This window comes from Pterocles gutturalis, unplaced genomic scaffold (genome assembly GCF_000699245.1).
Source record: "Pterocles gutturalis isolate BGI_N339 unplaced genomic scaffold, ASM69924v1 scaffold44939, whole genome shotgun sequence".
Lineage (NCBI taxonomy): Eukaryota > Metazoa > Chordata > Aves > Pterocliformes > Pteroclidae > Pterocles > Pterocles gutturalis.
Genome location: NW_010132326.1, coordinates 488 through 15174, shown reverse-complemented (window position 1 = coordinate 15174; position 14687 = coordinate 488). Strand labels below are relative to the sequence as shown.

The 14687-nt window shown below is 42.3% G+C and overlaps 1 protein-coding gene across 1 annotated transcript; it reads right to left on the bottom strand.

Moving 5' to 3' along the window:
* Positions 1–3567: 3567 nt before the first annotated feature.
* Positions 3568–13476, bottom strand: L2HGDH (L-2-hydroxyglutarate dehydrogenase; the record flags this gene model as incomplete). Its single annotated transcript, XM_010080862.1, has 8 exons — positions 3568–3763; positions 4717–4848; positions 6071–6228; positions 8075–8242; positions 8945–8979; positions 9510–9672; positions 10676–10807; positions 13325–13476. Coding segments are annotated over 8 exons (1136 nt in total), but the record flags the coding sequence as incomplete, so codon positions are not given.
* Between the last annotated feature and the right edge of the window lie 1211 nt (positions 13477–14687).

Below are 14687 nucleotides of genomic sequence, written 5' to 3'. Positions count from 1 at the left end.
ACAGCCGGCCCGGGCGGGCGGTGAGTTAATTGATTTATCTGGAGTTGGGCAGTTCGCCTTACTGGAAACAGCCTCACCCTGGGGGAAGGCTCAACCTGAACCACCGTCCTGGGAGAAGGCAGCGGTGTGGGGCTCGGGAAGCTGCCCACAGCCCCCTCCCTGCCCAGGGGCTGTTTTTCTCCCCAGCCAGAGGCAGCTTTTCTCCGTGCCCCCCAGATCCCAGAACGCTGGCTGGTGAGTGTTCCCTCCACTCCCTGAACAACCACTCCAGCCAAACTTTCCCTCATTTCCTTTCCGATGGCATTGTATTCAAATCTCACGCCTTATATAACCCCTCCTTTTAAGACTTGTCTACAAAGGGAGTGGATAAATTAAATAATGAAAAAAAAAAAAAAAGTGTCTTTCTGCCAGCAAGACTGTGTGATCCTTTGTTATGACAGATTTCCCGGAGGAGACAAGCGCTTGCCGAGGCAGTGACAACTCTTTTTGCTCTGTGGTCTTAACCTTCCTGCTGTATCAGAACAGCCTGGGAGGTTTCCAACAAAATATTTATTTCTGTGGGAGGACACTTGTTCGTCAAACCCAAACAGTGAGCAAAAAGAAAAAGGTAATTCCGAGTGCAGCTTCAGGGTAACTGTGGTGAGATCCATGAACCTGCCCTTTGGACAGCCTGGATGCCTGGTCTGGAAATAAACATTCCAGGTTGGGGGAGCCCCTCACCCACCGCTTTATCCCCACCTCTGCAGCCCCAAAACACCAGCGTTCTTCAGGATGTGACATTCCTCTCTTCTCCAGGCAGCCTGAGCTACTCCAAGGTGTGGCAGTGGTGACTGGACGCAGCAAAGTGCCACAGAGGAGCTCGTTTCCCCAAGAGCAGCCATCCAGTAAGCCACGACATGGGGCGTTACATCATTTCTTCACAATATTTTGAAAAAGGTATGCTGGACTCTTCCCAGAGTTTAGAACGGACCTTATGGGACAGTTTTGGGCAATAAGTTGTGTTTGTCCAGAGCTGTGCTAATGAATTTATTCACAATTTCAAGAATTACTATTCTACATGTCATTACAGGTCCAGCTCAGGCTTAAGACTAGTTCTGTCCACTGCATACATACCTGTGTGAGAAAAAGCTGTGCAGTGTGATAGGCATAGATAAGATACAGGTACCTTAGGAAGACAAGTTTGGTTGTGTCATGTGTGTGTCATCATCCCCCCCACATAAAGTAATTCTCATTACAGAGAGCAATATCCTGCCTAAGTGAGATGAGAATTAGCAAATACCAGTGAAATTCTTCTGTAAATCAGGAGAAATACGCAGACCTTACAGCAATTAAAAAAACCCCAGCACACTATTTTAATCATCGTAGAGAAAGGCAGAGATATTACACCATCCAAGTGAATTAGACCCTTTCAGAAAACATATTCACACATTTTAACACTTTGTGGACAACAAGATTTATGTATGAAACCCCATATCATAGTTCTCTGAAGTTATTAATTTAAAAAAGATTTATAGCTTTATCTCTAAAAATATAAATATTTCACAGAATGCTACATAAAGGCTCATAATTTAAAAGGTTCAGTTAAACTCTGCCCCAAAATAATCACCTCCTGAGAGTAAAAAGCGCAGCAGGCTGCACAGTTAAATGTGCTGACTTAAGATTCACCATTGCATAGGACTGCTTTACATTTTAATGTTCTTTATTCTGTTAATACATGTTAGGGCCACACCTCGTGTGGGAGGAAGTTGCTTTTGCAATCCTTTTGTAGTATTTACTGTTGATAGGCAACACTTCTGGCAGGGAGTGAAGATATGATTGTTCCATTGTGAAGATATAATTTTTACACAGCCGAATGGCATTTTGGCATCTGGAATATCTGAATCTCTGTCTGGTGTTATTGTGGCCAAGAATAATTACCAAAGCTTTTATCTGAAGAGCTAATTATTTCAATTTCCAGGTTGCCCTTATACAGGAGCCACTTTTCTGGTAAAGTACATGTCACTAGGAAAAAAAAAAAAAAAAAGAAAAAAAGAAGACAGGTTAAGCCCTTTCTGTCTCAAGAGCGGCTCAGCTCTGTGCAGTAAACACATCAGCTGGCACACCTGACCTCCTATGCTAACACACTCGCTCTTGCATGTCAGAGGAATACAGAAAGTAAGTTTAAAAACAAAGAGTATGGCAAATTGCCTGGTAGCAAACTACCCACAATTATCTGCATTACCCAACATCCTGTGAACATCTGCTTTAAAACTATTCTTGAGTACTTTGTCCCTGGGGCCACATAATTCTTTTTTGTAGCAATTATGCAGAACACACCAAGCTACTCAGTTAGCTTAGTACCAAACCTGTTAAAATCTCTCTATAGTTTAATTAAGCACATTTTCCACACAGACTCTCTTCCAGGTGTACCTTTGCTAGAACTTCAAGTATCAATGAGAGTTCAGGGGAGCAACTAGCACTTTCTATGCTCCCCTCTTGCCAGCCATGTGGGGAATGGGAAGAGTCCCTGACTCATTGCTGTTTGGGCTCCAAGGGAAGCAGTAGGCAGCATGACTCAATTAAGACAGGTTTCTGTAGCTTCCCTCCCTTCACATTTGCTGTTACAAAGACCATTTCCACTGGATTGCTCAATGTGCTGTACAAAGATAAGCTCCTTTTGCACTACCAGTATTCAAAGGAAAAAAAAACCCAAAACCATTGAAGTAGTTTCTGATCAGTGCCGACTTCCCAGATTTAAGTTAAATGAAAAATGGCTGTTGAGGTATACATTTTAATTTCATCTCTATAAAAAAAAATAGACAGTGATCAGATAGACAGCATATCTGAATTGTGCATCTAAATTGACTTGGATTTGGTAATCCCTTGTTAGGCTATTTTTCTCTGAAATAATCTACGTTGATGTAGAAGGCTCTGAATATTGTTTCCAGTCTCTGATAAAGCTCTTAATTCCATATCAGCACAACCCTTAAGCAGGGCTTATCCTTCTATCTCCTTTACTTTAATGTAAGCTAGGGGACTGTAGACTCCAAACCAATTTAAACAGTCAGAGAGAAAGCACGCAGAGAACCACCCCATGCTCGTAGTTTTTCAGAGGACCAACCACCTCTCCAGAGTGTGAAAGGGGGGCAACGTTTAGACCAGACGCATGGGAAGTCCATGTGGGCAACCCCACCTCAGAGGCTCTTCCTGCTCCATGTAATGGCCCACTGCGGTCCTGGGAAAACCTCACATTGTGCCTGGCACCAGCCCCTCCACAGGCTGTTCCTGCTCAGGTGAACAAACCTTTACTGTCAAGGCGGCTGCTTGCTTCTTTCCTGCAGGTGGTGGCACCACACTGCATCTTACCAGGCACCAGGACTCCTTAATTCATAAAGCTGTGAAGTCGTGGGCTGGCCAAAGCAAACATTTCAAATGCTGGTTTTGCACTGCACAGCTACACCAGCACTGATCTTGCAAGCAACACGTTGCCTGTTTTGTCTTTGTCATTAAAGGCTGTAGAGTTCATTCAATGCAGACAAGCTGCTACACGTGTTAGAGGGGTAAAACCGCACTACACTTGTCAAACATTCACAGTTCAAATCTTTGCTTCACTTCGTCTGCAATCATTTTTGCGATGGCAAGGGAGGAGGTAGCAGCAGGAGAAGGGGCATTTCTGACATGAAGAATTCTGCTTCCGATGTCTCCACTGCCTCCATCAAATACAAAGTCATCTACCAAATTTCCATCACTGTCCAATGCCTGAGCTCTCACTCCAGATGGACCCCTGCAAAATAAAGGAGGAGTTATCATTAGAAAGAAAACGTTTTCTCAAGTCAGAAAATCAGTTCTGTTCTGACCTTGTGAAGATGCCCAAGGAAACAGTGAGGAAGGCAGACTGGGGAGTCAAAGCCCAGAAGGGCTTTTGGGGGAGCACAGGGAAGTTTAACACTTCTGAGGCAGAGAGGGAGATGTCTCACAGTCATTAAGGTAAAACGAGGGCAGGCAGCCCTTCTGTATCTTTCCTGGTTGTGAAGTTACTCTCCTCCCCACACACACAAACATGCCCTCTGTTTTCAAAAAGGAAGCCCTTTGTTTTGAAGTAGCAAGCCTTGTCAAACATGAATTTCATGCCAATGGTATACTGCCTGTGCTGGATAACTCCCTCTTACCATGCTCAAGCTTTTCTTATTCTGAATTTTCTCCCTGCAAATATTTGGACAGTTAAACACACCTCCATGTACTTAAACGCCTCACCTTTCCTCACAACTCCCTTCAGTTCCTCAGCATTTCTGAAACTCCTTTGAATTAGTTTCTCTCTCCACACAGTAAGAAGCTGAATACAATTTCATTGAGATGATTAAACTAAGTAGATATTCACTCAGTAGCAAATCACAGTCTGGCTTCCCCTCTGAATTTCATTAGTGTTTTGCTTTCTTTGTGAACTCAGATTATGTTCAGGCTAGGATAGAGGCACTTTTTATTTTTTGTGAATATATCACAGCTGTGAATTTCAGCCTATGGAGAGTGTAGAAAGTCACACAAATACTCATCAAACTTGCCTACACACAAGCAAACACAATATAAAAGACCTTTCTGTAAAAACTATCTAAATGCTTCTATGCTTTGGTAGCATATTTTGGTGGATGAAGGGAGTAAAATAATACGACATTTGCTGCTGTTAAAAATAAGAGATTTAACAAGCTACTGGGTGTTACTAACAAGACAAGTTTTCTGTACCTGAGTACATCATTGATGGTGACCTCGGGGATGAACTTCTGAAGTTGCTTCACCTGTGCACTAAGGAAACACGCTCTGTACATTTCACTCACTCCGTAAGACAAGTTTCTCAGCACAAGCTTCCATAACCCACTGTAGGGAGAAAAAATACCTGCAGTAAGAACAAATCGTGCACGATAAATGCAGCCATGTCACACTAATGCTAAGAAGGTAGCAAATGCAACTGCATGGCAAAAGTTCCCATTCCCACCATTGTACATTAGTCCTTCTCTGCTTCACCAAACCTTGTTTACAGAGCTGTAGCGTTGCATTTACATTCTTTCTTTGAGAATTAACTCTGAACCCCGGTCCTTCCTATATCCAGGATTATTCACTGGTCCAGTCAAATGGCAAGAGACTGTAAACCCACATGCACGAGGCAAGACAGACATACTGCTTGAGACTTTTTTGCATAATCATTCTGAAAAGATCGCCACACTCCTAAAATCCTCAGCTTTCAGTCAATGAATCTCGCTATGTCTTGCAAATCCTATTTACTTGCTTTGCTTTCCTCAAGTCTTCCAGTATAAAAATCTATAGACCACGATCAAGATGCATTCAGCTCTTTCATTTAATAAGCTGCATTAAGTTGAGCTCTTTGCCAGAAAGCTATTTTTCACTTCCTTGACCTGTTTTTCACCCTCTCCTTGGATCATCCCCAATATTTTCACATTCTTTTTCAAGTCTAATTTCTAAAATTGAGCACTTGGTGATGGTCTGTCCAGCCCCTCAGAGAAACAAGATTCCTCCCAGCTTCTACAGATATTATGTTCATTTACGTTTGCAATTTTAGCAATGATTCCTAATTCCTCTGACATGCTTTCTAAGACAGGTTCCCAGCCTGCATCCGTGGCCCTTAACGTATTTCCTAGCACTTGGACACTTTAAAAATGTATATTGATGGTCTGACAAAGTTTAACACGGCAATTCAGACCACCCTGTGTTCTCTCTTCCAAGCATCCGCTGCAGCAGGTATTTTAATCACACTGTCTATGTTGATTAAAATATTGCACTGCATTGGACCAAAACCAGTCCTGGAAGAGCTCCACCAGTAGCAACACAGCTCACCAGTACCTTCCGATGAGCAGCCACATTCTCAGACCAGCTGAGGCATGTCTTGGTAGTTTATGAAAATTCAAACATTAGATGACATGAAGTCAAATCTCTTGGAGAAGTCCACCCCTATCAGCACAACTGTCTTTAAACACACCAAAAACTTGGCAAAAGCAGGCTTTTTGACAAGAACTAGCTTCCACAGAGTCACAAGCTGACATTTAAATAACTGCGTTCAGCAGACAAAAAGACAAGATGTTACCTGTACATTACAGCATCTAAAAAGTCTTTAGTGCTGAAGTCAAATAATCTGTAGCCCTCTCGCTTAAAGGCCAGTACTGCATTAGGACCAAGCCAAACGCTGCCATCCATTCTTGGCGTGAAATGAACTCCCAGGAAAGGGAACCTAGGGTTGGGAACCTAAAGCAGGATACAACAGTTATTACAGCCGTTACAAACCTGATCAGAGAAACAGCCACACAACTACTCAAGTCAACAAACTCATCCACGAAACATGGAAAACATTTGTGAGGAGGAAAGTACAGGTGTTTACAGCTTATCATGTAAGAGAGTGAATAAAACAAACCAAAACACAGTAAAGGACTTGTCCTCTCAATAAATGGAAATAACTTTTTTTAATGAGCAAGTGAAAAAGGAAGTAAATCTGCCACCTTATTTCCAATCACTACATGAAAATGTGAGTCATAACCGTACAACTGGCTCCTGCACTGTTTTTTCTGCTTGTTAATTCTGCAGTTACAGCATGTAAGTAATTTAAAACACTGAAGAACAGAGCAGCGTCAAGTAAGACCGCATCTTAGGTAAAAGCAAAACAAACAACATAAAAAAAAGTATAGGATTTCTCAGGATATAAATCAAGCCACAACAAAACCAACTACATGCTAATGCTATTCACCAGTTGTAATTACACTGCAATAAAATAGGTTATAAAATATTAGGAAAACCCCACCATTCCTGTGTGGCTCAAAACGACATACAGTTAGCAAGCCTGACTAATGCTCATAGCAAGTATCTGCAGTTTCTTTTTGGTTTGAGAATGGAATGCAGTGTAATTGTGAGCGAAGGCTGAAACAGAAACACGCTGTCTATATGCAGATACACCTATTAAATAGCCACACCTCTTCATGCGCTGGCACTTCAAGATCTCTAGCTATTTAGAAAATGTGACTATGGAGGTGACTGTTGTAGTCTGAAAATAAGCAAGTATTGGGTATTTCTCAAAAAAACAGTATTGTTATGACTAAAGATAAGTTCCTTTTGTGTATTCAGTGCACTGATTTTCCTGTTGAAAACATGCTTTTAATATTTTTGAAGCTTAGTGCAATCACTCCACAAACTATGTTACATTTCTGGTAACATATCACTAGGAGTCGTGCAATTTTCTCATCTTATTACCATATTTGGCCATAACAAAAAAATTCAAAGGGTACAAGCTATCCTCAGAGACATGAAACAAGGCTGGAAGGTACTCTCACATCCCCGCCAGTCACTCCCTCCCATCTCAAGACAGGATCCTGAATCATTCCCAGGTGAGAAGGGGTCAAACACCCGATGCCCAGGGTTCCACAATTTCCCTACGGCGACCTGCTCCAGTGTTCAACAGGCAAATCTAAATTTATATTCAGAAAGGTGGTATTTCAACATACTGCATCAATTAACTAAAATGCTATCCTAGCAAGCAAGAAGAGAGAATTCCTATCTTCACTTTCTGTCTGGAATTGCTCCTTGTCATCAGAAAGCTCGTCCTTTTCATACCATGTCTATTTTTTGTCATGCAAAGTAAAGATAACTCACAAGACGAGGTTGAGAGGCAAATATCTAAATCTGAGCTTTGGGTATTAGCTCACAAAATTAAACCCTACCTCCAAGTAATTAATTATTTACTGTTATCCATCTTTGATTTCTGAATCCTGCCTATGGATTTGTTTTATAACATATGGAACAAAGCCAGGCTTTTGTGGGCGTGTGGCTACCATGCTAAATGTTTCATTTTTTCCCTACTAAAAAAACCCAAAAACGCAAACAAAAAAAATGACTGGCAATAGTTTCCCACATGGTACTTGTACCTGTTCCTCAAGAAATAACAAAAACAAGCTGTCCCATCAGAAAGCCACTGAACCTATGCCTGCATGTTGGGAATCACGATCTGCAGTCCAACAGAAAGAACCATGTAATATTGCCCTGAGTTCTGTAGTTTTAGCAGTTCTTAGAGTACGCTGTGAAAGAGAAACAAGAGACTACATACCGGATAAATATTTCCTTTAACCATATAGCACTTTTCTGGTTTTAGCACCAAATAATCTCCACGGAAGGGTACAATACGAGGTTCAGGGCTGCAGCCACTGATCTCAGACAGGCGGTCTGAGTAAAGTCCTGCACAGGTCACAATGTGCCGACAATAGATTTCTTCACCCTGTGGAGAAACAAACCAAACCAAAACACAAAACACACAAAAATTCGTATCTACTAAAAAACTACCCATCACCTACCAGATTTTGGAAGCTACTTTTTAATGAAAGAGCAGAAATAGAAGAAAAAAGCAACAGCACTCATTTTAAAAACTACTGGAGGGGTTGTGAGGTTGGTTTTTGGTTTTTTGTCTTCCCCCCTCCAAAGAAGAGGACATTCACAGACACATACCCGGGCAGCGTTAACTGACTTGCAGGAATGACACCAGTATGCGTGAGCTTGTGGCTTTCTGATAATAAAGTGATTCTAAATGCCTCCTTATCATTTTTATAGATGCCAAAGACCAAAAGCAAACAAGAAAATAGGTCTTTCTCACCAAATAAATAAGTCATAAAAGGAGACCTTGGAAACAAGCATAAGAATGGGCAAATAAAGATAAGAGACATATACATTAAACATAAGTCAGGCAGCAGAAAGTTATACTTTCATTTCTGTTCCCAGTACACTGTAAAATCCAAACATGCTCATTGTTAAGAACTGATTGCAGTTGTTTTACAAAAGTCCTAGATGACAGTGATCATGTTACTGAACAGCAACTTTTTAACTTTTTAGACAGCCGATTAATCCAGCAGGACTCAACAAAAATTCTTAAGAAAAGTAGAAATAGGTTCCTATTAAGCGATTAAATCTTCAGCTTAGTTCTTACCTTTGAATTCCTCACAATGACAGGGTATTTCAGTCCTGTAATAGAATGAGACAAGAGAAGGAATTAGTAGAATACGTGACAGAAAACTGACAGAACAAGCAACTTGTCACAATGAGTGATTCTTCCACTGGAAGATCTTCAAGCTATGGAGCGACCACTGTTGGACATAACTGATGTTGTTGGACAGAACTGTATTTATTAATTAATAGGGTTTTTTTAAGTCTTCCATATGTGTACCAGCACAGATCCAACTTGCCTTCCAGGATAAAGAAAAAGCACTATCACAAGAATACACATGCAATATTCAGCTAAATCTGATTTTAACAGAACAACCTTTCTCAATTTTACTGTCATTTTCTTCCATCAGTTTTAAATGTTTCAGCGAAGGGTGACCTCCCTTGGAAAAAAAAAAAGTGAGCTTGCTCAATACTCTCACTAACATAATTTTGCCTTTTGTCTCGTTCCTATGGGACAGAAAGGTTCAGAAATGTGATTTCAGTTAAAGCAAACACAACCAAAATCTTTGGCAGGACTGTAGTAAATGGATGGCCAAAAACTGCCTTACCATCTTCACTTTCTGAAGAACTTTCTTTAGCCATCTCCATGTTTGTAACTTCAAAATCAGTCAAGATCGTCCCACCTGCTTCCTGGAAATCTTCAGCATAGGACTGGGCCACTTGTTTGTAATTCACGATGCCGGTATAGGGAGAATCAAGGGCCATCAGACCCTGAAACAATATTGAGATAGAGAAGAACGCTGAAGTCTGTATGTGGACTTTTTCTTCAACACAGAGAATATTTCATCAGGAACAACGTGCATTGCTGTTGAGAAGAGAGTACCGCTGGCTTCCCATCCCTGGCTGCTCGTTCCTGTTCTCCCCGTCTGCCATCTCCAGTGTTCGTGTTTGCAAGCAACTAATACAGCAAAAACTACTTACAGTGGATTAAGTGATCATGTAACTACAGCATAAACAAGTCTTCTCAACAGAGCGCTTCATGATAAAATGGGTTAGCTAACCCTGGCTTCACCTAGTATGTATTTCCTGCCATGCACTTCACAATTCCACCTCCAAATGGTGTCTTGGCGTTTTACCTGCAGCAGAGCCGTTGCCAATGCTTCCTGGGAGGCTAAAAGATATCATCTCAAAAATAACTGCATTGCACATCGGAGAAAAAATCCCCTTGAGTTAGACAACAGCCTCTACTTGTCCTAGCAGAAAGCACAGTTCAAGTCTCCTACTTTGAGTCAAATAATTCAGATTCCTTTTGTAGGCTGCAGGTGAAATGGATTACGTGCTCTCTGATTTGTGAATGCTGGCCCGTACGAAACAGCCAGCACATCATTTGCAATCAGTGCAGCAGCAGCTCTTTATGTCTTCCGCACACAGAGAACTGAACTAGGAAAGGACAAGCAAGAGAATGAGAGCAGGTGAGCAGAAACCTGAGGTGAAGGTGTCACCAAGAAAGATTCTGCAGGATCACCTTATGCTGTGTACACCTGGTCTGATGTGTATGTAATGGCAAACGCACATGAAGGATTGAGATAAAAAGTTCCAGAAATAAATGCATACATTTACTTTTGTGGACAATTTCTTCTGGGTTTTCGGGCTCTTTTGAACTTGAGGTCTTTCTTACCTCAAGGCTAGAAACATACTTACGTTAAAATAAAAAAGAATGTCACCCAAGAGACTGAGGTCTTATATGCCAAATAAAACTAAGCAAATCCCTTACCCTGCAGAAGGGTTCCTTCACTTGTATTTCTTTTGCATCTATCAGTTTCAGACCTCGGACGTTGTTCTGCAGCCCTCTTTCATACAGAGCTTTGAGTCTTGGAACTTCATCTTGTTCTACAGCTACAATTAGCTTCAGAAAAAAGAGAACAAATCACACCAATGAGCAAAATATACAAAGGCAGTTCAGGTTTGGCATCAGGCCCAAGCTAACAAGCAAGCGATAGTGAATGAGTGAACAATGAGTTATAATTCAAGGGGGAAAAAAATATGGTTTGTGCCATTAGTTGCACAAGATTCTGTACATACCTACTGTTACTGAGAAAGCACCAATATATTAATGAGTGAAAAATGTTCAACTGTAGTTTAAGTTACTATCAATGGATAATATTTGCTAAAAGTACCTGAGAATACAAATGTGAATATGAAAGAAGAGAATATGATTTTAAAGAGCCACTGGAATGCTTCCAAAAATAAAACTGAACTTAACCCAAGATGTACAAATCCCAAACAGCCTTGATAAGAGAGTAAGGACGTGTTCTGACATGGTGCCTGAACTGAACCGTACCAGCTTCACGTCATTTAACCACATAGTTAGCTCACAACTACCACAAGCGATTTACCCAGGCTACGAACTATCTGTGCCAGGTTTGCACAGACCACACTGCTTCCAGGCCTAGCTCAGCTCTGGCAACACAGGCACCTTTGCATTGAGGAGGCACCAAGTTCTCCAAGCCTGGGGCTGCTTTACGGAAAATGAGCTGTAAAGCCTCAGCATCACCTCTCTGGAATAAACACTGCTGGGGAAGGCAATGTGGAGGTGTCAGCAAAGGACCAACAGTGCTGCTGGGTCGGCGCTAGCCATGCCCAAGCCCAGATTGCCTTCTGCAGAGCAAGTTTGCTGTCGTGGTGCTTTGAGTGGAGACCAGGCTTGTAACTTCAGGTGTGCTGCTGCGCAAATCCACAGTGCCATCTTGCGACCAGCGCTGCAGCGGAGGGAGCACAGGATGAACACACAGCACTGAGCACAGCCAGGACAAACAGCACCCACACCGGTGCGGGGCCCATCAACGCCGCCCCATCCAGGGGTTTCTGCTCTGCACCCTGGGAGAGATCTGCACCCAGCTCCCAGTGGGTGCTGAGTTAAGGGGCCTTGAAGTGGTGCTTGTCACACCAGACAGGGTCTGCATTGCATTTTTAAGAGAAAGGTTCGTGCTGATGAGCAACCTGGAAAGGGGCAGGGAGGTGAGAAAGTTGTGCGATGGTTTAAAGTGACTCAAGGTGGTTCAGACGAGAGCTGACTGTAAAGAACTGCAGAGAGATCTTCGAGGCGAAGGAGCAGATAACAAAATGCCTGGTGAAATTAAATGCAGATAAATCGGATGATCATAGAAACAGCAGTCTTAGCCTTACGTATAAAATGATGGAATCCAAGTTCAAAGTTACCACTCAGGACCAAGATCGTGGGGTTAGGACAGACAATCCTACACAAACATCAACTCAATGCCTAGTGACAGCCAAAAAGCCCTAAATTGAATGTTACGAACAATTAGGAAAAGGATACAGGGTTATACAGAGAACTCTGCTATTTCACTGCAAAAATCCAGAGTCTGAGCACACCTTGGATGCTGTGCACAGTTGTGGTTCCCATCTTGTATCAAAGATGCATTAAACTAGAAATGGTTCAGAGAATGAAGACAGGGTGGAGCGAGTCATAAAAAAGCTTCTCTAAGAGGAACGACTGAGCAGAACAAGACTCACCAGCTGGAAAGGACGACTTTGGGGGAGGAGGGGATATAAAATTATGTGCAACCTGGAGAGTGTGAGCACAGATCAAATGTTCACCACCCCTTCCAACCCAAGGGCTAGGGGCCACCAGATGAGGCCTGTAGGAGCCAGTTTGAAAATGATGTAACTCTTCATGCAATGGGTTGTTGATCTCTGCAACTGCTCGTCAAAGCATGCTCTGATGCAAAAGCTTTTAACTGAAAAACACTTGGAAGAAAAATCCATTGAGAGTTACTACAGATAGATCAGGCTCAGAAAATAATCTGAGCTGAAAATAGTTGGAAGCTGGAAGAATTAGTACTTTGCTTGTCCTGTTCTCATTGCTGCCTGGGTCTGTCTTTATAGACACTTCCAGAATCAGGATATAGGGTTGGACAGACCCCAGACTGAATCAGTACAGCCACTCTTCCATCCTCAGCATTTAGGGTTGTGTTAGCTGGATGTAACACGGCATAAATGCATGTAGCTGGGTCACATCTCGGGCTGCTTTCAAGTCACCATGTCTTTTCAGAGCCCGATGTGCCAAGAAGTATGGCACGCACGTACTGAGAGCCTTCGTGTTCCTGGAGCTGGCGGCTCTACACAGGTGCCCCTCCACGGGGCCTGGCTTTCACTGTTATCTTGGCTATTTCTGCTCGGCCCCCAGATAAGGAGAATTACTGTTTAGGTCCAGAAAATGAACTGATTTGAGCAGCTGGAAAGACAAAAGCAAAAAGGTACGTTCACCCTGGAGGCTGTAAGTGTTGCAGAAACTCATCTCTTTGGAGAAAGACCACAACCAGGCCTATGCTGTACATTGTCACATACATTGCACAGTCTCAGTTTGCAAAGGTAAAGAAGGAACACACACCACTTCCTATACCTTCCCACACTGTTTATACGGTATTCCCTTCTGGTCACAGTACTCGTAGCAGAGGGCTGCACCCTGCACACACAGCTTAGCTTTCAGAGAGCCGGGTTGGTAGTAAATTCCACTGTGAATCACGCCACTGTTATGTCCACTCTGGTGATGAGCTAAATAGAAAGAAAAATACATTTTTAAGTTATATATTCCCATGATCAGTTCATATTCCCATGATCAGTTCATACCCTAATTCAGCTGTCAGAAGAGTGAGCAATTTGAGGTACTGCCCTAAATCAGCATTACAAGAGACGCTCAAATAAGCTAATGGCACAGCAAACACAATTCCTCCCTTGGTCTCAAAAGCCTAGAAAAATACTGACACAGCAAGACCCAGTTAAAAATAAACCATCAAAGTTTGCTATCTGTTTAATCAAGAGGGGAAAGAAAAAAAAATTTTAAAAAATCACTAGTTTTTCCTCTGAGAGCTACAACTGCAGACCAATCAAACATTTTCTCCATGTTAAAATTAATGTTAAGAAATTAAATTTTTAAAATGAAAGGCATCCTTAAAGGCCTCATCTAATATAATGTCTGTGCCATCCCCAATTTCTTTGGATATGCTGGCAGGCCTGGTAGGCTTTTCAAGTGTTTGTGAACTGGATTCTGTTGCTATTTCCTCTTTGTAACTAAGTAAAATAGAGGTGAAAAATCTCATAAACATTTCTATTTAATCTCATAAACATTTCTATTCTAAGTAATTTGGGCAGGTTCTCCCTCTTAACATACTGGCTCCCAAAAGCCACTCCGGCCTCACACTCACACAACTGTTAAGGACTTCATGGGGATAAAAAAGCCACTTAATCTCATACACGTGACATCTCAGGAGCAATGTATAGCCTGGCTGATGGAGCTATTTAAAGCGAGAACTTGGGCTCGCAGGTCTTATTTTGAGTTAGCCACTAATGTGATCCCATGGGGTCGCTCCTGCCCACCCTGAGTGACTATGCATCTGCATAAGCGCTTGGGGTGAAAAGACTGCTTATGACGAGCCTGTGCTCATACTTGAGCAAGCCAGAATTCAAACAATGAAGCAACAGGGCTCATTCTTTTTTATTTCAAAGCCAGGACAGAGGTGCAGCGTGGCTGCAGATGTCCTGTGTTGGCTGGGAGCTGTGCCATTACCTCCAGCTGGGTCAGTAACCAGAGGTACCTTCCCCAGTACCCCTGTGTTAGTTCTTTACCTTCAGCCTGCCATGCACATCACAGAGATATCCTGAAATGGGGAAAATGATTACGGCTCACAGTTCTGGAAATTAATGGCCAGGTGTAGACTTCACCCAGCCCAGCAGTTCCTGGATGCTGTTACGCATCTCTGCTTCCC